The sequence below is a fragment of the Lampetra fluviatilis genome, chromosome 1 (genome assembly GCF_964198595.1).
Source record: "Lampetra fluviatilis chromosome 1, kcLamFluv1.1, whole genome shotgun sequence".
Taxonomy (NCBI): Eukaryota; Metazoa; Chordata; class Hyperoartia; order Petromyzontiformes; family Petromyzontidae; genus Lampetra; species Lampetra fluviatilis.
The window spans coordinates 11,909,688-11,933,897 of NC_136275.1; the positions used below are offsets into that span (position 1 = coordinate 11,909,688).

Here is a 24,210-nt window from a genome sequence, read left to right on the forward strand (position 1 = left end):
AGTATATACACAGCAATTTTTTTACTACAGTAAATGGATTAGCACATTTCAAAAGAAGCAGTTGATTCTGAAAATGATGTGGTTAAACACGTACATATACAATTACATTATTTAATTACTTAATAGTGAATGTATATTGAAAACAATTGAGACATTCAAACATAAGGGAAGGTATAATACACATCTTGAAGATATTTTAAGTCAACTAGACAGAACCACATATCCAATAGTTAGATGTTAATAACGTCGGGCAAATGGCACAGTGGCCTTATTTCCAGAATAAAAAAAAATCAAAGAAATAGGACCCAAATTAATTTAATTAGATGTGACATTTATTCCCGTTCCCAAAATGTAACTGCGCTAACATCTTGCACCCACCATGTACTCTGTTAATCTCTCTGACTATAACTCTTTACCGTTGCCTTTTGATTGTTATTTCAGCAGATGCTGTGGATAATAGTGAAACGATAAAACGTATGATCCAGTGGTTAAAATTTGTGTAATAATGTTACACAATTCAGTGTCAGTCTATCATCACTACATTTGTATACTAGGAATATATTGAGAACTACAATTGAATTTGCTTGCGTTACATGGTATTTGAAAACAAAATCCATTTTAAACCATAAAGTATATAAATGTATGCTACATGTTTTAACACAGTACACACATGTGCACTGCTAAATGTTAGGTTTTTGTTCATCATTGCTGTTATTTTGTTCTCGTTGTTGCACGTTTGGCAACGTACGAAAGAAGTTCAACATATATGCAAAAAATATATGCTAAGTCCTGTTTGTGTAAAAAAAGTGCATCTTTCACTTTCCACAGGCAAGCATGATTTTATTCTTTAAAATATAATCATGTAAAGCCTTTTGTCAATCCACTGCTGGATGAGACCTCCCAACACTGTCTGTAGCAGGGGTTGTCTGACCATTTATCACCATACTGGTCAGTGCAGACTGCTGAAAGGAGTGGTTATCACTCAACGCTGATGTTATCCATGGCTAGAATTTGGACTGAGGTGATTTGGGTTCATAGCACAGCGAGATAATGACTGCATCACCCAGAATAAAGAATGCAACATTACGAATACTGTATAGCACTATCGTTGATAAATTAAATTCTGCAATTCAAAATTTTGCATTGAACTATAACTCAAACTACTTTGTTGCATTTTCTAAACGGAATCCGTAAGCAGCAGGCTATTGCGTACTTGGCATGACTGCAGCAACAGTGCAGCTACGCAATCGATGGAATGTGATGAAATCTTAATTCTGATAAGGCTTCATCAGCATATAAGAACTTGCGACATCCATTTTGGGTTAAGTTGTCTGAGCAGGGGAAAACAGACAGAGGCCTCAAGTAAGTAAACTTTGTTAATGTATTACACGTGACAATTTTTTATCATTGTTTGTTATGTTTTACTACGTGATTTAGTGATTTGTCTTGTCAGAGTATAAAATATAGAAGAGCAATACCGAATATATTATGAAAACACTTGGGTTTTTCTCATTGAAAGCTTAGTTGAATGTTTTACATCGATGTGTGAAATTCCTATCTTCGTTTTTGCTCGCTTGTAAACAATATTGTAATTTGGATTTTGCAAGTATTTATAAAATAATGTTTTTGTTAACGCTTAAAAGCGCATTTTTGTGTTTTATTCTGAATTAAATATTTTCAGAAAGCCTTTCATATGTAACGCCAGAAATGTTGCTGTTTAAACATTTGTTCCATAAGCATTATGAAAATACTGCCAGCAACGATATTTTCACATGTATTGCATTGAAAGTGGCTTGATTTTTTACTGCTTTTGGGAAATAGTTTGCAATGTATTTCACAGTCATAGCTAAAATATGTGAACTTGGTTCCATCATTTGTCAAACCGCTGCTGGATGAAAGCCTCGTCCACATGCTGTCAGTCATGGAGGATGTCTGATCATAGTTCAACACGCTGATCAGTGCTGTGTGTAGGTGAAAGGGGCAGCGAGGACAGGTTGACATATCAATGACAACTGGTGTCAGGTGGTATCGAATTGAACTCAGGTAGTCAGGTTCACAGCACAAATGTGCGAGCAAATGTGCGAACCACTGCGCCATCACTCCCCCCTGAAAATATTTGTGTGAGTGCTTAATATTAGCAATCATGTATTCACACCTTTATAGATTCCCCTCATTAATCAACAGCTTGAATACAACGTGTGTTGCGCTAAGTGTAGTGAAACCAGTGATTCTTGTTTTAATGCGTTAAACATATCGGCTGATGGGTATTTTACAGACTGACCTTAAGTTTAATGCATAGTATTGTGCCCATTCGCAGTAAGACTCAACCGCTGCATCCAACTGAAACGTATGAGCCAACACCACGCTGCCGTCCACCATGGAGGTCACGCTTTCAATGTTGTCCAACGTGACACCTACCGGGAATCCTACTAGCAGCCACAACACTACAAAATTCCCTTTTCAGGTTTCTCAACATGCAGGTGAACAGTGCTGTAGTGCCAGGATTAAGATGTATGTATGTATGCTGAACTTCTTTCGCACCGCATTTCGTAATGCAAATAGATATTTTTTGGTGTAAGCGGAGGTGATGGAAATGCATCCAGTGAATGTAAATTTAACTTCTAGTTGTATGTGTTTTGTTCATCAAGTATATAACTAAATAATCCATTGTGAATTGCAAGCTAACAGCAGATACATTAATACAATTAAAGGCTATTTATTCCTCAAAGTAATTGGACAAGGATTTTTTGTAATGATGAAATCATTAATCTGTAGTGTTGCTTGCAAGATTTAACAAAAATTAGTTGAATATGAATGTCTAACACCACTCACGACCTTAAAGCGTTTTTGCATTTGATCACATAAGCATCCTTCATTTCTGTTTTTCAGCAACAGAAGCGGATCACATGAACAACGTTATTCTTGCGTGTAAGGAAAACATGATATTTTCGACAAAATGTACACTCACAAGTTACTCATCTGCCGATTTTATTTATGAAATTCTACAATTGTATTTTGAGTGTGCACTTTATTTACAATCCATTGACACATTCACCACGTTAAATTGTAGTGTTGTTCTTATAGTTTTTGTATAAAGTTCATTCTGCAGTAAAATCTGACATTGGAATTCTCATCAATAGCAGGGGTCTGGCACTGTACTGTATTTTGAAATCTGATAATGTGCATGCCGAGTGGAAAATAATGCAATGAGTTGGTTTTTTTTGGTGTCTTTTATTTTTCCATTGCAGGCTTTGTCGCATTTATTCTGGTCCTTATTCTGCTCGTGGTCATCATCGTCACACCATTAGTGCGCCACAAGGGTAGCTACAAACCCCAGGATGAGGACACCGTGGAAGAACCAGAAACGTTCACGATGCAGGAGCCCGACAATGAATTCAGTGAGCTCTAACACACAAATAAGGGAGAGGAAACCTTTTAAGTCAGCGATGAAGAAAAATATTCTGCTACCTATGCTGGAGGGTTACACTACACTCAGACTGTGTTGACCTCCAGTACCATTGTTATTTTGAAAAGTGTAAACCTTGCAAAGTTTGTATAGTCAAATTCACACTAGATAGATTAAGATGACACTTAGCATTGTTTAACTTTATTTTTGTTTCTTCAAGTTTTCAGTTATGGCTCACCTATCTTGTCAAATATTTTTGGCACCAAGTAAATTTGGGGATTTTTAGCAGATGATAAATATGAATTGATGGAGGACTCGCTTGTGACAAGTTTGTCACCAGAAAGTACACTGTGGACATGCTGCATCTAACCGCTGCATCCTGGTGAAACAGTCTGCATAATGAACTCATAGACTAGTTAATATCAAATTATAGCTACTGTGACAACTGGGGGACACATTTGCAAGCATTTACCTAATGACCCATGTAATTGAGGTTTAATTATAATAAACAATGAGCTAGCACACATCCGCTACTCATGGGGTAACAGATTTAATCCCAAAAAGTAAAGTCAATGTAGCTTCTAACTAAAATGATGAATAATTAGATTTTGTTTAAAGCACGAAGGGAAATTCTACATTTCTATACCAGGGGTATCTTCCCATATAACAACCACTGTTGATGTGCCGTGAAGTAGTTCTTATTTGATCAACTCTGGAAGGATAAAGGGTTGAGGCAGTCCCTGACTGGAATATGAACTCATAACCTTCAAGGCTGTGAGCTCTCACTACTGGGCCATTCGAGCAGACAGGATACGAATCAGCTGGTGCCTAATTGTAGACATATGCAATAGGTTACATTTTACTATAGAGCCATACAATTTACTGAAAACCATCATAGGGGCTGCCTGAGGAACACAAAGGCTAATCAAATTATACCATTTGACTAATATTCTTGGGTCTTTCGGTAAAGTTACATAGAAACAGTGAGGGAAAAAAGTATTTGATCCCCTGCTGATTTTGTACGTTTGCTCACTGACAAAGAAATGATCAGTCTATAAATTTAATGGTAGGTTTATTTGAACAGTGAGAGACAGAATAACAACAAAATCCAGAAAAACGCATGTCAAAAATGTTATAAATTGATTGGCATTTAAATGAGGGAAATAAGTACTTGACCCCCTCTCAATCAAAAAGATTTCTGGCTCCCAGGTGTCTTTTATACAGGTAACGAGCTGAGATTAGGAGCACACTCTTAAAGGGAGTGCTCCTAATCTCAGCTTGTTACCTGTATAAAAGACACCTGTTCACAGAAGCAATCAATCAATCAGATTCCAAACTCTCCACCATGGCCAGGACCAAAGAGCTCTCCAAGGATCTCAGGGACAAGATTGTAGACCTACACAAGGCTGGAATGGGCTACAAGACCATCGCCAATCAGCTTGGTGAGAAGGTGACAACAGTTGGTGTGATTATTCGCAATTGGAAGAAACACAAAAGAACTGTCAATCTCCCTTGGCCTGGGGCTCCATGCAAGATCTCACCTCGTGGAGTTGCAATGGTCATGAGAATGGTGAGGAATCAGCCCAGAACTACACGGGGGGATCTTGTCAGTGATCTTAAGGCAGCTGGGACCATAGTCACCAAGAAAACAGTTGGTAACACCCTACGCCGTGAAGGACTGAAATCCTGCAGCGCCCGCGAGGTCCCCCTGCTCAAGAAAGCACATATACATGCCCGTCTGAAGTTGCCAATGAACATCTGAATGATTCAGAGGACAACTGGGTGAAAGTCTTGTGGTCAGATGAGACCAAAATGGAGCTCTTTGGCATCAACTAAACTCGTCGTGTTTGGAGGAGGAGGAGGAATGCTGCCTATGACCTCAAGAACACCATCCCCACCGTGGAACATGGAGGTGGAAACATTATGCTTTGCGGTGTTTTTCTGTTAAGGGGACAGGACAACTTCATCGCATCAAAGGGACGATGGACGGGGCCATGTACCGTTAAATCTTGGGTGAGAACCTCCTTACCTCAGCCAGGGCATTGAAAATGGGTCGTGGATGGGTATTCCAACATGACAATGACCCAAAACACACAGCCAAGGCAACAAAGTAGTGGCTCAAGAAGAAGCACATGAAGGTCCTGGAGTGGCCTAGCCAGTCACCAGACCTTAATCCCATATAAAATATGTGGAGGAGGCTGAAGGTTCGAGTTGCCAAACGTCAGCCTCGAAACCTTAATGACTTGGAGAAGATATGCAAAGAGGAGTGGGACAAAATCCCTCCTGAGATGTGTGCAAACCTGGTGGCCAACTACAAGAAACGTCTGACCTCTGTGATTGCCAAAAAGGGTTTTGCCACCAAGTACTAAGTCATGTTTTGCAGAGGGGTCAAATACTTATTTCCCTCATTAAAATGCAAATCAATTTATAACATTTTTGACATGCGTTTTTCTGGATTTTGTTGTTGCTATTCTGTCTCTCACTGTTCAAATAAACCTACCATTAAAATTATAGACTGATCATTTCTTTGTCAGTGGGCAAACGTACAAAATCAGCAGGGGATCAAATACTTTTTTCCCTCACTGTATAGGCCTTTTTCCAAAATTGATATTAAGTATAATTCTACCAATATTTATATTTTTTCATAATAATCCATCGGGGTGTAGCATGGGGTACAAAAAAGGGTGTAACAAAACACCCTCACCCGCTGCCCTCACAAACCATACAAGAAGGCAGCTAGAGATAAGCCATAACATGTAATAAAACCCCAACCGTGAAGGAAGGAGCCAGGCCTTGATGAAACAACTTATCACTCCAATAAAATTAGAACAAACACACACATACCCAAAACAGCGGGGACCACAAATCTCCCCGGACGAGGGCAACTGTTTTTTATTGTTTTCTCTTTCGTTTCTTTTAATACAATGGTAAAAGTTCGGAACTTAGCGACAAGGATAAGTCGACATCATAGTCTGCCAACACACTCACCCAGATTAAAAACCAGACTGCAGTCCACATTGGTGGCCTTGCATTATTACTTACCTTATTTTACTCTCATTCACCTCACATTGTTTCTTATTGTATCTTGCTATCTACGTGACTCTACCAAAAGAACCAAGGAATATGAATTCCAGCAGTCAAGAAAGCTTAAGTGAAAACTTAGTTATATCTCCAACCTCAGGATATCAAAATATAACTCGAGTATAAACAGCACAGATCCCTGGATACAGACGGGGAACAAAGGTTAATAAAACCCTAGTAATATACGTGGTAATAACGATGGTAAATCACACATCTTGGGAAACATAAACCAAATTATAATTATGAAGTATTAAACCGAGGGTCATCCAGAAGAGATACAAGGCGAAATAGGTCAATCACACATGACCAAGATAAAATGTATTCCATAGAGAGAGCCTCCCAACCGCTTTTTTCTTCCACAAGAGATAGACAAAAATGTAACACCCAGCCACGAGGGAAGAGGGGGGGGGAGAATACAACCGGGCAAAAGGAACACCTTCCCTGCTTCCAGATTAATTATTACAGAAGTTGAAAAACTAGGAAAACACCTAAGGGCAATTTGGAGCATCTGTTTTCCACTGATGAAAAGGTGGCTTGAGGAGGGAGACAGGAACCAGGCTTTTAGGGTGAGACTTAACAGATTGCTTAATAAATCAGAACATACACATACACACACATACACCGGACGAACAACTGCCCCCACAGCAAAAAGCGAAATCAAAGGGATTCCGGTCCTTTGTGAGAAGGCGAGCCAGGGTAGAGAATTTCCCATATAAACAGAGACACGACACACACATTCAGTACTGCGAGCGGCAGGCTCCGGGAATCTGCCCCCGTGACAGGCACATCAGGAGGGAGCTGCATCAGCAGAAGCCATGAGTCTACGAAGTCAACGCAAAGAGTTGAGTCTTGCTGCGGCAAAGCTCCGGGGCTGGGCCCTGCAATCGACCAAGGATGGCGAGGCTTGCCGAGTAGCGATGTGTCACCGAGTACGAGTTCGGCGCTGACAGACGAAGTATCGCTCAAAGTTTATTCTACATTGAGTGCCAACTCCCACCCAGCAGTGGCACGATCTAGGGGAGAGCAAGAGAGAAAGAGAAAGGGTGACGAGCAACGACAAAAAATCAACCTGGAGAAAGGGCGGAAAGCGCCAAGCATCGACCAAGCGAGCATTGCAGAGGACCAGCCGCAGCGGACGAGCTGCGAGCACAATCGTGCACTGCCATAGAGCACGGAGCAGGAGAGAGCGCACAACCAGCACAACCAGCTCCACCGAGCAAGGGTGTCTGCCACCAGCGAACGAGCTGCGAGCGAATCGTGCACCGCCAGAGAGCACCGAGCAAAAGTGCCAGCCCCAGCGACCTGCGGACGAGTGGCGAGCGTGATAGAGCACCTTCAAAGACAAGCGTCGTGCCGACTCGGCTCATCTAGCAGTGGACAAGCAGCTGCAGCTGACGCGGAGAGCGAGAGCGACGTGTGTATGACACGCCCACACACACACCACTCATCGCACAGGGAACACATTTTTGGTACAAAACAGGACCCTGCGGGGTGGGCTGGTAGGAACGAATAACCAAAGAATATAAACATAATGTATTATTACACTTGTTTAGCCAGGAAAGCCCCACTGAGTGAAAAGGTTTTTGTAGGGTCCTGCCAAGTGTTTGCAGTAGGGGGCGATGTTGCTACACCTAATCGGACCATACGAAGGGAGAGATTGAGGCCTAGTTCTAGGCTTTAGGCCTAGCTGTAGGCTTTAGGGCGCTGTGAGTTATTTTTTAATTAAAATGTTTTAATTATTTATGTAAAAGCTTTAAATTTAAATGTTTCTATTTAAAAACATGAGGGAATGTTACATTGTTAAACATTAACTCCCTTTCACACATGCGGGAGTACGATACGAAGGGAGAGTTTCAGGCCTAGTTCTAGGCTTTAGGCCTAGCTGTAGGCTTTAGGGCGCCGTGAGTTAATTTTTAATTGAAATGTTTTAATTATTAATGTTACAGCTTTAAATGTAAATGTTTCTATTGAAAAACATGAGGGAATGTAACATTGTTAAACATTAACTCCCTTTCACACACGCGGGGGTAGGATATGAAGGGAGAGTTTCAGGCCTAGTTCTAGGCTTTAGGCCTAGCTGTAGGCTTTAGGGCGCTGTGAGTAAAATTTGAATTTCAAAGTTTTAATTAAAAGCTATCTCAGGGAATTATAAGGGAATGTTACACTTGTTTAGCCAGGAAAGCCTCATTAATTTAAATGTTTTAATTAAAAGCTATCTCAGGGAATTATAATGGAATGTTACACTTGTTTAGCCAGGAAAGCCTCACTGAGTCTAAAGGTTTTTGTAGGGTCATGCCAAGTGTTTGCAGTAGGGGGCGACAAGTGTTTGCAGTAGGGGGCGATGTTGCTACACGGTCGGACGGACGGTCGGACGGACGGAATAATCTATTGGTGGCTGGTCCACTTTGTTCCTACCAGTAAAACGCCCAACCTCGACGTCTGCTTAACGCAAAGAGTTGAGCAAGGAGACAATCCACCCACACACACATAACGCACATATCGGGACTAATAAGAGTACTCCAAAGTTATCTCTGTGTTTCAAAAAGGGTGGCCATCCTAAGGTGATGCGTCAACTATTAGCTGATCATGAAACATTACTGCTCATTGAGTTACGTGGATATGGTCGTTTAGAAGTATTTAGTCATTCTTTTTGTTAATTGCATAACTGTACCAATGAATTAATTGATTAAACTAAACAATTAGAAACCTACGTTACTTATATACACACTCTTTTGATCACATAATCTTGCCCGCAAATTTATTGAAGCCTTAGCCAATTGATAACCATTTGCTAGACAGACAGGCACACTGCCGCTCACCATTGTTCCAGGACATTTCGTTAATTGCATAATCTTACCAATTAATTCATTGAGGTCTTCTTTTTCTTTCGGGACATGTTTCTTTATTGCGTTTTGCATGAATATTGTCACATTCATTTTTAAGGACTTTCCCCATCGCCGTGTATGCTCGCTTTACTCTGAGGAACTAACCGATTGTTCTGTTACCCAGTTTAACAAACGTGATCATTGAGGGTTAAAATGTGCGGAGCAATGAGGAGGACATCTCCAGGAGTACTGTGTTGACATTCCAAGCATAAGAGTTCGCATATTAGAGTGTTATGTTTCAGAAGTGTCTGAGTGGTGCTTTCCTAAGTTCATGCATAATAATCTTGATTATGAGAACTGTATCCCGCGAAGAGATCTGAATTTGGAGACCTGACATAAAAACACTAAGACATTATCAGTCAAAGTTAAAGCGAGAATCATTGTATTATCCCGATTGATAATACCACCCTAGACAACGAAGCCGAGCTTAATCAGCATACTTACATCACACGTGCATAACTTCATACCATTCATTGTATTATCCCGATTGATAATACAACCCTAGACGAGGCAGAGCCTAATTATCATAATTGCATACATTAGCACAATTACATACACTGGCATAACTTAATATAATAATCAAAAATTTGCATAATTTCTGATAATTACACATCTTTTAAATTTGCATTATTTTTTTTTTTCAAGACCCGATATATACAACAGTAAACATCTGAAATTCAAACTACGGCATGCACACACACACACTACGCATCAGGTTAACAAGTGCAAAAACTGGTAATTCAATATTTGGAAACGTCAATATGTATGCTGCTGTGCAACCCATCACACTTTTGTGGACAACAGTGTGACTACACAACATGAGATGTTGTCATGCCGCCGCCACGAAGCCGTTCAGCAGGCGCCCCATCTAAGACCTCGCCATCACCAAGCGACGGAGCCGACCCCGCGTCCCCCTCACCTCACCTCACACGAACACACCCGTACGCATTCCCCCCCCCCCCCCCCCATAGAGCTCCGTGGGGAGGTCACCTGGCCGACCGGTTTTTATCCGAGAAGCCCTTATCGGGATTAAACTTTCACGGTTTCCGGCGACCAGGGAATTGGACGACCTCCCCCGACGCTACTTTGCACCGCGGCGCTGCGACCGGCCTTAAGGTTGCAAGGTCGCAGCGAGGGGCCACTCGGCCACCGCGGGGGAAACGCATCTCACACACCCCGCACACGCAAGTATCGACGGGGCAGGCAGAGGGAATAAGCATTGTGATGGAGGAGCATCATTAGAAAACACGCAGGCACCATTGTTAGGGGAGTTAAAGGATAAGGCTGTTAGTATGAGTAATCGGGAGAGCGGGGTCACGCGGGGAGCCGTGCACAAATTCCCACGGCGCACCTTTGTGACGGACGCCGCCGCATAAACTGCGATAATGGGGGGGGGGGGCCTGCGTGAGAAAGGGATTGAATGGAATTTGCGCCGCGCAGGTTGAGCATTAATTAGCATATCAAAAGCGGATTGATTGGAATTTGCGCCGCGCAGGTTGAGCATTAAGTAGCATATCAAAAGCGCCCGGAACGGCGGTGCGCATGCGAGAGGGTCGCGAGCCTATTGTCCAGAGTCGCATTCCCTTTGAGGTAGGGAGGATAAATGGGGAGCGCAAAGGGGAAATCGCTCTCTTGCTCCGAGAAGCCAACGTCCAGGACTGCCCCAGCTCTGCCCTCCGGATGTCCGTGCGACGTGTCGAGGCGAGCAGCGAGGAAAACCCACGGAACGTCGAGTGCCTCAAACCGTGAGTAAGGAGGTAAAAGTGTTTCGTGAACGATAAATAGGGAATAGGTTCCGGGTTAGTAGAGTAGGCAGCCTCGTCGATTCATACTGACTCAACAACCAGTCCCACGTAGCAGACAATAAATCATTAATAGCTGATCGTGGCCTCGTGTGATCTCGTGTTATAAGTGTGAACGCGTGTGGTACTGTGTATGCGTAAGCTCGCGGCGTGCGTAATCAGCGTACCCCAGGTGCGCGATCATAACGTGAGCGGCGAGCGCGGCGCAGAGCGGCGCAAGAGTGGGTATCGCGTGTGGAGCTGTATGTGTGTGTGCGCGCACGTTCACGACGTGTATAATACAGGTGCGCGATCCTAGCGTGAGTGGTCAGGGTTGAGTGAGTGCCACGCAGAGCTGTGTGTGGGTGTGCGCGTACGTAATTAACCATGCCTACTACGCGGACCCGCGGGGGAGGGGAATCCTGGAGCGACGGCTCTCACCCCATGGGTGAAGAACGCAGCAGCGGTTCGCCTAGCAGCGAGGGGGCGAGTAATGAGGTTAACCCGGCCGTTAGGGGTACCGAGGGAGGGATCTCGGGGGCTAGCGACCCTCACAATGTTAAATCTCTGAAGTGAAACTGCCTAATATTTGAATTGAGTTGTCTATACCTTGCCCAATACCTGCAAGTAAAACATTCAAAGTTCCCGACATGTCTGATAAAAGTGGCTCATTCCATGGATATGATGCAATTGTGTTTTAACAAGAGGTGTTGAACATGTTATACACCCTCAGGAAGGAGGGGCCAATCAATATATGGATGAGACTCTAAAAATATCCATATAGGTCCTCCTTTAATGCTTGCGAGATATTTTCATCTCATCCCATGTGGATATATGCCTGTTTCCAATTTAAACGTGTTAATTTCACCTTGCAAAGGCATTAATAATATCTTGAGATGATTAAATGTTTCGATAATGAAAATCCAAATGATATATGTAATCTAAATAGGACACCTACCATATTAAACATGTGATAAAACAATTGGCAAACAAATTTTGAGAAATTAGCATGATAAATTCTGAATACATTTACACATACATTCTACATGCAAATTGCCTTAACTTTACTGGTGACCCAACGGGATGTGGTCACTGGTAGTGATGGCCACACCAGCAGGACACTGAACTCTGCTTCGACTACCCACTTACAAGCACCAGAGCCTCCGCAGTGATGAACTCCAATGTGTCACAATCAGCACAAGTTAATCCAGTTCACACACATGTGAATATTGCTTCAGTGAGTGCAATTGCACGCGGTTCTCGAAGCATCTTCGAAACAAATTATGTTGATGCAAACATGCTTTTCAGATGATGCATGGTAAATCCTGTCATTTTAATTATTCATGAGCACCCATTAAACGACTGCGTATGCATTTTTCATTTAAACATGTCTGTTTAAATGTAATCGTGTATACTCAACAAAAGTGCAACAACCACACCTCTTGTGCCGTCCAACATTTAATTATGAAAATGGATGACTAAAAGTCAGGAGCAGATAGCAGATTTAAGTACATAACTTATCTTAAAGCAATTGAACAATTCTACTTAATAAAAAGCAAATATTTAAGGCTATACCAACGAAGATCCTGAGTCATGGGTCCAGTTATTTTAGTGATCGCAATGTTTTTGGAAAGTATTGTTTTATTGTTCGATTAGTTGCAATTAAAACCCTGAATCTGCAGTTGCTGATATTAACGATAAGAAACCATGTAAAAAAAAATATAACCAGACCCAAGACTTCGTTAAAATGGCAATTTTTCTCACCCATATTTTCGACAAAATCTGTATTCACCATGAATATCTGATCTGTGTTCACCATGAATAGCTGCTGCTTGTGCAGTAATATTACAGGAAGAGGTGAGGTGAATGGTGAAAATAAACCTAATTTTTGCATAACACAAATCTTACTTCATATATTGAATGCAATGGATGTAAAAATAGATTGGCATAAATCAGATTAGGTTGGTGTGTGATTAAAAATAAATCGTGATCAAACACACAAAACAAGTTATTCTACAACCTTTCGTAGCTAAAATATTATTTTGATTGTATGAACCTTGTTATGACCTATTTGAGATTAAAATATATACTTTATTTGCAAATTAAATGGATCCTCGAACGTAACACTTTTATGTTCCACATTACAAACTATCATTTTGTGGATACAGATCATCTACAACTTCCAATGGTGATGATGGCATCTTATAGAGGAAAATCTGTTTCCTGGTATTGGTACAACAGGAGCAAAATGTCTGATTTTTAATTGAGGCCTTCAAGTGATACACTTATATGAAGCACGTGAAAATGTTTTCATGTTCTGGTGGATCTGTGATTATCTGTGAAATGCAAAAACAAGGTGTGCAATGTCTGATGAACAAATATTGTTAATTTATTACTAGATAACATTATAATAACAAAATGCATTTGGGGACATTTCAGAAATTACAGTAAACATTTGCTCAAAATCTCATGAGAAAAGCACAATAGCACTTCATTTTAATACACAGTTAATATCCTTAGCAAAGGGAAAATAATTCCACGGAGAGGGAGGTGCAGAGTGCAGAGTGTCAAGAGAGAAGGGAAACTGCATGTGGTTGAGGGGGTGACACGAAAGCCATCATAGGGACAATACAGTTGGTGGAAGGGGAGAAGTTGAATGAGAGTCAGTACAGTACTCTGGTTCTTTCGGTAAAGTCACGTAGGTAAAAATAAAATAAAAAATAACTAAATCACGACGTTTCGAAGGCAACACAAGCTTTCGTCATCAGGTGGGACAACCACAGCAATTTTTTTTTACTGTAGTGGGCAGAGAGAGCTGTATGTGACAAGTGATTATTTCGGGTAAGAGCCAGGGAGGAGGGATGCAGGGGGGGCGGGGGGTGCCGTATCGAGTCGGGGGTGGGGGTTCAGCTGTTATTTACTGTAGCCCCGAGGCAATTAGGATATTATCATATTAATAACATCCTCTCTCTGCCCACTACAGTAAAAAAATTGCTGTGGTTGTCCCACCTGATGACGGAAGCTTGTGTTGCCTCCGAAACGTCGTGATTTAGTTATTTTTATTTTATATTTTATTTTTACCTATGTGACTTTATCGAAAGAACCAAAGAGTATGGATCCTAGCAGTCACGAAAACTTCAAATCTAGAATGAGAGTCAGTGTTCGTCAAATGAGGTACTCCTTCCTACTCTCATCGATACTCTCCGGGAAATTGGGGTCTTCACTCTGCAGCGTTGCAGAGGCAGCCTCCAGGCCTTTGGCTTCGTTTGTGCGATAGGTGCCTTTGTGGTGAAACAGGTACCGGACGATGCCCACGAGCATGCACAGGATCACCAGGATGGACATGGCAATGACTCCTTTGTAAAAAAAAACAAAGCAGAAGAAAAGTGAAAACAATTTGACGGCAGCTATCAGCACAAAAAAGACAGTGCACTACAAAATGGTATGCGTACCGCAGTCTAAGCTGCTGATATGTGAGATCCTCCTTGTTTTTGTGCCTATGTACGAGTGTCTGAAGCCTTACCACCAACAATGGCCGTGTTGCTGCTGATGGGGCTGCTCTGGGGTTTCCCATCTTCTCTTGACACAAATGAAGTTGTCACTGGATCATAAGGAAAAGTGAAAGAACATGCCAAATTTGGAATTAAAAATACCATCATACTTTGTGCTGAGAGTTAGAGATAATGCAAATAAAGGCTACAACAACACGCCATGAAGACGCAGAAGTAGACCAAATGTATCAAGAAATTAACCATTTTTTTACGAGGGCAAACCACATGACAAGAGACAGAAAAAGAAACACATGGGGGGATAGAGAGCAGATTCAAGGCATCATGTTGACTTAAGAAATGCAAGTGGGCTTTGACAGAACGCATTGTTTGAAGGATGACAACAGATACAAGACTGATGACAGAATGGAAACGTAAGGAACACAAACAAGATGCCGACCACCACGGATATGGAGTGATAAGTGAAAGATGACAACAATGTGAGGAATTCATCCAGTTGTGGATAGAACATGGCTGATGAGGATTGTAGTGGCAGTCTGCACTGAGCAAGCCATTGCAGAATATCAGGAACAAAGTCATTGCAAAGAAGTCCACAGAAGGAAAACTCATTACTTTTGTGAGCTATAATAGTTAGAAAGCAGTTTAAGCCAATACAGTTGTCCAGGCATGATGTATACCTATAAACTAAAATCTATTTTTATTTTACCATGTAAGACCCACTGAGCTACAGTGAGGGAAAAAAGTATTTGATCCCCTGCTGATTGTGTACATTTGCCCACTGACAAAGACATTATCAGTCTATAATTTTAATGGTAGGTTTATTTGAACAGTGAAAAACAGAATAACAACAAAAAAATCCAGAAAAACGCACGTCAAAAATGTTATAAATTGATTTGCATTTTAATGAGGGAAATAAGTATCTGACCCCCTCTCAATCGGAAATATTTCTGGCTCCTATGTGTCTTTTATACAGGTAACGAGCTGAGATTAGGAGCACACTCTTAAAGGGAGTGCTCCTAATCTCAGCTTGTTACCTGTATAAAAGACACCTGTTCACAAAAACAATCAATCAATCAGATTCCAAACTCTCCACCATGGCCAAGACCAAAGAGCTCTCCAAGGATGTCAGGGACAAGATTGTAGACCTACACAAGGCTGGAATGGGCTACAAGACCATCGCCAAGCAGCTTGGTGAGAAGGTGACACCAGTTGGTGCGATTATTCGCAAATGGAAGAAACACAAAAGAACTGTCAATCTCCCTCGGCCTGGGGCTCCATGCAAGATCCCACCTCGTGGAGTTGCAATGATCATGATAACGGTGAGAAATCAGCCCAGAACTACACGGGAGGATCTTGTCAATGATCTCAAGGCAACTGGGACCATAGTCACCAAGAAAACAGTGGGTAACACACTATGCCGTGAAGGACTGAAATTCTGCAGCGCCCGCAAGATCCCCCTGCTCAAGAAAGCACATATACATGCCCGTCTGAAGTTTGCCAATGAACATCTGAATGATTCAGAGGACAACTGGGTGAAAGTGTTGTGGTCAGATGAGACCAAAATGGAGCTTTTTGGCATCAACTCAACTCGCCGTGTTTGGAGGAGGAATGCTGCCTATGCAATGATCTGGCTATCATGAGAGATTCGTTCATGAGGCGATCCACATATACAAACACAGAGACAATTTTAACCGAGAAGATGGATTCTGGCTTAGCAATCATTGGAAGGACGTAATAAACCATTTCGATACACATTAGGGTGGGTAGAATAATACATAGTGTTATGTTGAAGTGTATAAGGTGGTTTATAGTAATACAGTATATAATTTAATGTTGGGTTTATCTATGGCAGTATATAGTACGATATATGCTCGTGTGATGTAAGAGAATAAAGTTTAGATGGAAGCATATTATATAATTTTTACGACGTAGAATTGTAATGTATTACTTGCTGTTAGTAACTCAGCTTATTGTAGAGTATAGTAAGTATACTGATGGTTCTATGCAGTTTATATTTTAGTTTTTTATGTAGTTTATAATTTAGTTTTCTACGTGGTTGTTTAGTAACTGCAGCTACATATCAATAACATTCCTTTCCTTTGTTAATGCTACTCCCTGAACCCCCCCTTGGTGCTGTTGATCCTGCATAATGCATGGGCATAATATGCCTTTGAAACCCCCCCCCGCCCACCTCCTACGCATTTTCCATGAATATGCTAAATTCCTCTTCATATGCACATTCCTTTTTGTTAAGGCGCTCTTCCACCTCCAACCCAGTTTATATATAAGCTCCTAGCTTGGTAGTGTCTCATTCTTCACCTGAAGACGGCTGCTTGCGTTGTAGCCGAAACGTCGTGAGAATTATTTCATTTTATTATGTTTTATTTTGATTATTTTATTACTTCCCTTCTACGTGACTTTACCGAAAGAACCAAGAAGACCATCCTCACCGTCAAACATGGAGGTGGAAACATTATGCTTTGGGGGTGTTTTTCTGCTAAGGGGACAGGACAACATCACCGCATAAAAGGGACGATGGACGGGGCCATGTACCGTCAAATCTTGGGTGAGAACCTCCTTCCCTCAGCCAGGGCATTGAAAATGGGTCGTGGATGGGTATTCCAGCATGACAATGACCCAAAACACACGGCCAAGGCAACAAAGGAGTGGCTCAAGAAAAAGCACATTAAGGTCCTGGAGTGGCCTAGCCAGTCTCCAGACCTTAATCCCATAGAAAATCTGTGGAGGGAGCTGAAGGTTCGAGTTGCCAAACGTCAGCCTCGAAACCTTAATGACTTGGAGAAGATCTGCAAAGAGGAGTGGGACAAAATCCCTCCTGAGATGTGTGCAAACCTGGTGTCCAACTACAAGAAACGTCTGACCTCTGTGATTGCCAACAAGGGTTTTGCCACCAAGTACTAAGTTATGTTTTGCAGAGGGGTCAAATACTTATTTCCCTCATTAAAATGCAAATCAATTTATAACATTTTTGACATGCGTTTTTCTTGATTTTGTTGTTGTTATTCTGTCTCTCACTGTTCAAATAAACCTACCATTAAAATTATAGACTGATCATTTCTTTGTCAGTGGGCAAACGTATAAAATCAGCAGGGGATTAAATACTTTTTTCCATCACTGTATATAGCTTTTTTTTAGAAGCGACCTGGTCAGAAATGATAGCTCTACGAAGTGGCTTATCACCTGGACATTTATTGCAGCCAAATACTCCAAAACGCATGTTTCTAAATGGGGAAGGAAAACCCGGAGGACCTGGAAAAAAATCCACGCGGCCACAGGAAGAATCTGCAAACTCCAAATAAACAAGCGTCAGGGTTGGGATTGAACCCACGACCTCCTGCATACCAGGCATGGTATTTAACGTCTCGCCAACAATTTGGTTAAATAATCTAGATAAAGACCTTAATCTGTATGTCTCAAAAACCTCTAGGGTACTTCCCGACAAGGTAAAAAGCTTAAATTTTGTACATAGGTAGCTTTTAGGACACAATAGGAAAAATCAGAAAATCCGAAGTTTTTCACTTTAAGGCCCCCAAATCTCGATTTTAATTGCTCCGTAAACATGTTTGTACATGTAATTCAAAAACCGTTCAAAATATAAGATTGCGTTTTTTTAAGTTTGATAGAGCATTAAGCAGCAAATATAATTAAAGCGAAAACCATTGGTTCTATCTTTTATTGTTTTTGAGATATTTTGGATTCAAGCCGGTTTGAACGAAAAAAAATTAACCCGTAAAAACAAAGTTTTTCACTATAAATCCTTTATATGCGTGGCGGCTAGAGTCCTCTCGTCCTCTGGCTTGAGATGGCTGCCACCTATGGGTCAGATGATTGTCTGCCAGCATTAAGCAATTGGTAATTTAATATTTATTTATTTTCCCCTAAACTGTGTAAAATTTTGGAAAAAAAATTTCAGGAAAATTCATTGTCACGCACAACGAGTCTGTGTGGAAAATGTCAGCTCGATTGGATCACGGGAAGTGGGTTAAAAAACGACCGAAAGATTTGCACGGTCGTAAGCAAGCAAGCACGCAAGCACGCAAGCAAGCGAACTTAATATAAAGGATTTAAAAATAGCATTTTATGATGTTCAAATCTGAATAATTCGAAAACTGGAAAAGACAGGAGCTTCCCCTCATTAGAGTATTACATTCAATATTTGTTATTCTATCTAATAAAAAAAATACGAAATCTTAAAATGTAGCACCTCACGATGGTCGTCAATTTGTAATATTTTTGCGGAACAATACAAATTATTGGAGTTGTTAGTAGTGTCTGATCGTAGATAAAAATTGTCAAAAATCATATAAGGTTAATTATATTTATTGAAAAGTTTTCCTGGCGAAGACAGGCTTCATGAACTAGTAGGTAAATATCCTAAGTAGTATGCTTTCATTGTGTTTTATGTGTGTTAAATAATTGATTATATTACACATTTAAAATGCTTATAATCAGGGTGGAATACATTGGCAAGCGCAGCAAGATATAATTTTGGTTATTACTCTTGTAAATTTAAAAGTGAAATAAAAATAAGGAGCATATCGGTTTTAAAGCCAATCACAACCAAGCTAAACATACCTCTGCCGAACGAGACACTGTATATGCCTATTAAACAACATAAACTGACATCAACACAGCAATTTTTATATTGATTACATCAAAATTGGCCTTAAATGTAAAGTTGTGATAATTGCTTTGCAGTAGTAATACTGAAAATCTACAAAGCTGGGATTGCACGATTTGTATAACATGATCTTTAAATAAGTATGTTTTGTGGTTGGGGGGGTGGTGACAGTCATCAAGCTGTCCATCAAAGTATCTTGCGAGCACAACCAAGGTTGGAGAGCTTAGAGGTGAGTGTGCTACACTAGCACATTACAAGGGTAAAGGCGCCTACCCGGCAGAGACCAGAGGTCCGTGCTAGTGGTGGGGGGCACGGTGGTCATGGGTAATGCCATGCAGGTGGACTCCACCAGCCGCCCTTGCACAAACACTGGGGAGGCGATGGGAGCAGGCGAGGAGGAGTGCTGCTCAATGTCCAGCGATCGCTGCCTCAGGGCAGCCTTGAGTGGAGCAGCAGAGTTAAACTGAACACGAGACAGGCAGCCCACAAAGCCCTGCACGTTGGCCTGCTGCACCTCGTGATCGTTCACATCAAGATCTGCAGTGACGAAACAAAAACAAGCATGAAGATGTGAAATCTGCCAATACCTAACTGGAATATGTTGCATATTAAGTGCTATGGAATTCCATCCCATCCCATCGTTCTTATAACCTTGCTTAATTTAAGAAACGAACTCACTTATATTTTATTACACCTGCATTGCTGGCTGCTTGACATTTTTGACATATGGGTCTGTGCTCAGGAACTGTGATTTGAATAATTATTGTAGGTGCTGGGATGGATTCTATCATGCCTCTCTCGTTTTAGGTGCGAGTTTGCATGTCCTGTGCATCCATCAGACAGCAAACATTATCCGCTGGAATTACGTCTTAATTTTGTAATTTTGCAGGCCAAAAAAATGCAGTTACTACAGCTGCAAAGTAAGACAAGGCCTGCACATATACCATGGCTTTTAGAACGGATGCCACCAGTTTGCAGTGAAGCATACGTTTCACATTTTATTTGGTATCACTTGAACAAACACAAAGCAAGCCACATGTACATTTGGGTACACACTGCTAAATAGAATATAAGAAACTTGATAATACAAAAAAGTACCTGAAAACCACGGTGACATAGCTGAAGCTAAAACCAAGTGAGATATAGCATCAATAACTGTTGTGTCCCTTAAGAACAAAACAAAATAACATCCATAAAGGTGGCTCCAATGGAGACAATAATTGAACATATGAACCTTATGGAGGGACCCCGGGTTCCCGAATAAACAGAAGTCAAAATCGTAATTAAAAAATAAAAATTTGGCGACTCCGTCCCACAACGCACATAAACGCCGCGCCCCACCTGGCGCGGATCATTATGTTGCCATGTCGTCCAAGCGCTGCAAGGACGAATGCGCAGAAGAGCTGAACAAGCAAATGCACTCCATGCTCGTGGATGGGCAGGATCATAAGTCTTATCCAAAGCTGCTCAAACTGCCTACACGACTTCCTATATTTGTCATAACGGTAAGCATAATACAGTGAAACTGCTCTGTTATCTTTATTATTATTGTGACCTACCAATGTCTGCAGCCAGGATCAATCGATGACAATCCTATTACCTGCAGATATTTAACTGATGAGATACGTTGCACCGTTAATTCCTCCTGTTTGATACTTCTCTTGTCCGTATGCATCTGTGCTGATAGGTTTTTTTTGCGGTTAAGCCAGTCCCCACATATCAATGCGGATAAGAACGGCGACCCACTACTCTGTAGAGTAACATTGGTATAAACGATTGTTATAATATGAACAGCGCATTGAAAACGCGTACTATTTACTGTTTACAAAGTGTGTTCACACATCCACACTGAGAAACACGATGATTGACAGAGGGGTGTCAATTATTTTTTCGATAGTTTTTTTAAATAGAGGTACTGCAGGTAATTAGTTTTCAGTTTTAAAGGCAGAAGAAGCGATGGATGGATCGATTAAAGAAAGACAGTCTTACTCCGTACTACAACAAACAAATATGGCTAAACGAATAAACTTTTCGAAATCACCAAAATAAAGCCATGAAAGCAATGAAACAGTGATCATAGGAACTGTGACAGAATTTTCACAATAAATGACATAAACAACATGTACTACCAAAACCCTGCAGCCATAGCTGGCAGCCATAGCTGGCTGTCAAGTCATGACCCAAAGTGGTTGATCACATCTTTCCAATGATTGCTGAGTCAATAACCTTCCTCTCACACCCCCCCCCCCTCCATAGCACACACAGCAGGAGAACTGCTGTCGTGGGAGCTCCTATGACAGCAGTCCTTGTATTGCGATCGAAACGTCGTGATCTATTATTTTTCTACCTACGTGACTTTACCGAAATAACCAGAGTATGAATTTCTGCAGTCACGAAAGCTTCAAATCAAGATTGATACTCTGATCAGATTTGCATTGTCTTTGAAACTGATTGGTCCACACCAGAGACAGCTTTCTTTGGAGCCTAGTCTCAAACGGTCTAACACACAGTGTTTACCGAAAGAAAACGCATACTGACGCTTATCTGAATGCAGTCACACCATCACCCTGCACAGAAATCTGCTCTTATCAAGACGCTCATTCATCGAGCTAAGAAAGTGTCAGATGGTGACAGTCTGAGAAGTGAAATTCAACATGTTAAAGAACTGCTGCAAATGAACGGTTACAATGATGCACAAATGAACAGGGCATAGAATGCCAAAACCAAATCAAATAACACGAGCATTGAAACTGCACAAGTAATTAAATAGATCAATATAGAGTACATTGCGGGAGTAACTGATAAAAACTAGCATTATGTTTGGTAAAACAAAACATCCGAGTCAGACATGGCACGGTACATAAAATACAGAAATTAATATTTGGTACAAAATATGTATTACCGAAGCTATCAACAGAAGCTGTGTACAGGATTAACTGCACACGTGGCAAATGTTATGTTGAGCAAACAGGACGAATGATCAGCACGAGACTAAAATAACATCAGAGCAGGGGCGGTTTCTTCATTAGGGCGATTGGGCGACGCACCACCAATGTCATTCAACCACAGAGTCACTGTGCCTCTGGATATAGTCCAATCAGCGTCATGCTACGTTCTGTGGAGTACCGCCTCTTTTTGGGCGATTTCCCTCCGGCTGAGAATCGCCCCGAGTGGTCCCATAGACTTACATTCAAAGATGTTTTTTTTCGAACGGGGGGCGCTGCAATGCATTCTCTATGGCTTCCGGGAGGGCTCGCACTAACGTGCTTACGTCATCATACATAAGCACGTTTCATCCAACAAAATTATTTGTCGCTACCTAGTGGAATCTTAAATAAAAGAAACATGAGTGGATTGTATTAATAGTGAGTATAGAAACAAACAAGATGTATTGTAAGAGTCACTTTATTTTTCATTAATATTAAAGAAGTGAAGTTGCCTTTACATGCTTAAGCTGTTAATTTATCCTTTGCATGGGTGGACCTTATCCTTATCAATCATCCAGACATTTGCCCCCCCTGAGAGATTTTGCAGGAGCCGCCACTGCATCGGAGAAATATGAAATACTCTCAAATACAACTGTCAGCAGTAGCAGAACACGCGTGCCAACAAGGACACTCAATTGATTTTGATGTTGAAAATCTGTGCATAACTACCTACTACTAGCCAAAACTAATTAGATAATCTATCGAAAATGAAAGAAATAAAAAATAATTTTAACCGTTCAGATAGCTACCGCCTTAGTGCAATGTGGAAGCGAATCATCAAATAATACATTATTTAAATGCATGCCTATGAAGGGCACCATACAACAATGGGGTTTACCAGTTGGTAAGGCTATTTTAATACACAATGGACAGGAAGGTCAAGATCAAAGGGTTCGCATAATGCACAGGCATAATGTACGTTGACTCATTAATCCCTCCCCACTTAGCGCAAGAGCACAGAAGTGTGGTAACCATATCTACGCCTCTATACAAGGAACGAAACAGTTGGACTTCTCAACAAATGTGGCTGTCGCTTGAAGAAGCTAGTTGTAATTATCTTCTTGGTTCTTTCGGTAAAGTCACGTAGAAGGGAAGTAATAAAATAATACAAATAAAACATAATAAAATTATTCTCACGACGTTTCGGCCACAACGCAAGCAGCCGTCCTCAGGTGAAAACCAGGTCCGTCGAGGCGACAGAGTCTGAATGAAACAGCACACGAGCTTGGAGCATATATATAAGCTGGGCGCCTTGACAAAGGAATTTGCAAATCAAGAGGAATTTAGCATATTTATGGAAAATGCAGGAATGTGATTAGTACTACATATGCATGTGCATTATGCAGGATTAACAGCATCAAAGGGAGCTGCAGTTGCTGCTGCAGTTGCTGCTGCTGCAGTTGCTGCTGCTGCTGCTGCAGTTTCTGCTGCTGCTGCTGCTGCTGCAGTTTTTGCTGCTGCTACAGTTGCTGCTGCTGCAGTTGCTGCTGCTGCAGTTGCTGCCTTATCCATTTTAATATAACACTATGTATTATTCTACCCACCCTAATGTGTATCACACTGCTATATATTTACTATACAATTACGACACCATACATTACTCTGCACACTGCACCATGCCAGTAAGTGGAACGCGGTCTGAAAGTCACCGTAAACGTGAACACAATCAGTTAAGATCCGAAATGGTTTATTACGTCCTTCCAATGATTGCTAAGCCAGAATCCATCTTCTCGGTTGAAATTGTCTCTGTGTTTGTATATGTGGATCGCCTCATGAACGAATCTCTCATGATAGCCAGATGGCTTGCAGAGAACCTCTGTCTTGGAGAAGTCAATGTCATGTGAGCCCACTGAATTGTAACAGTGATCTGCCACGGCTGAGGTGTTTGTCCTACCGTGTTTCAGGTCTGCTTTATGTTC

The 24,210-nt window shown here is 41.3% G+C and overlaps 1 protein-coding gene and 2 long non-coding RNA genes across 3 annotated transcripts in view; 2 read left to right on the plus strand and 1 right to left on the minus strand.

Moving 5' to 3' along the window:
* Positions 1–1,288: 1,288 nt before the first annotated feature.
* LOC144934624 (uncharacterized) lies at positions 1,289–4,601 on the plus strand. Its single transcript, XR_013637183.1, has 4 exons — positions 1,289–1,362; positions 2,318–2,480; positions 2,890–2,928; positions 3,249–4,601. It is a non-coding gene; the product is annotated as an uncharacterized LOC144934624 (long non-coding RNA).
* Positions 4,602–5,970: 1,369 nt separating this feature from the next.
* On the plus strand, positions 5,971–11,705 carry LOC144932370 (uncharacterized). The gene is made up of 3 exons (XR_013636902.1): positions 5,971–7,905; positions 8,906–8,942; positions 10,177–11,705. It is a non-coding gene; the product is annotated as an uncharacterized LOC144932370 (long non-coding RNA).
* Positions 11,706–14,318: 2,613 nt separating this feature from the next.
* LOC144932376 (contactin-associated protein-like 2) overlaps positions 14,319–24,210 on the minus strand; it is a 191,768-nt gene continuing 181,876 nt past the window's right edge. The window contains exons 22-24 of the mRNA XM_078856353.1: positions 19,578–19,841; positions 14,677–14,754; positions 14,319–14,509 (exon numbers count right to left, since the gene is read on the minus strand). Of these exons, the coding sequence (XP_078712479.1) occupies positions 14,319–14,509; positions 14,677–14,754; positions 19,578–19,841 (533 nt within the window). The remainder of the gene's footprint in view (positions 14,510–14,676; positions 14,755–19,577; positions 19,842–24,210) is intronic.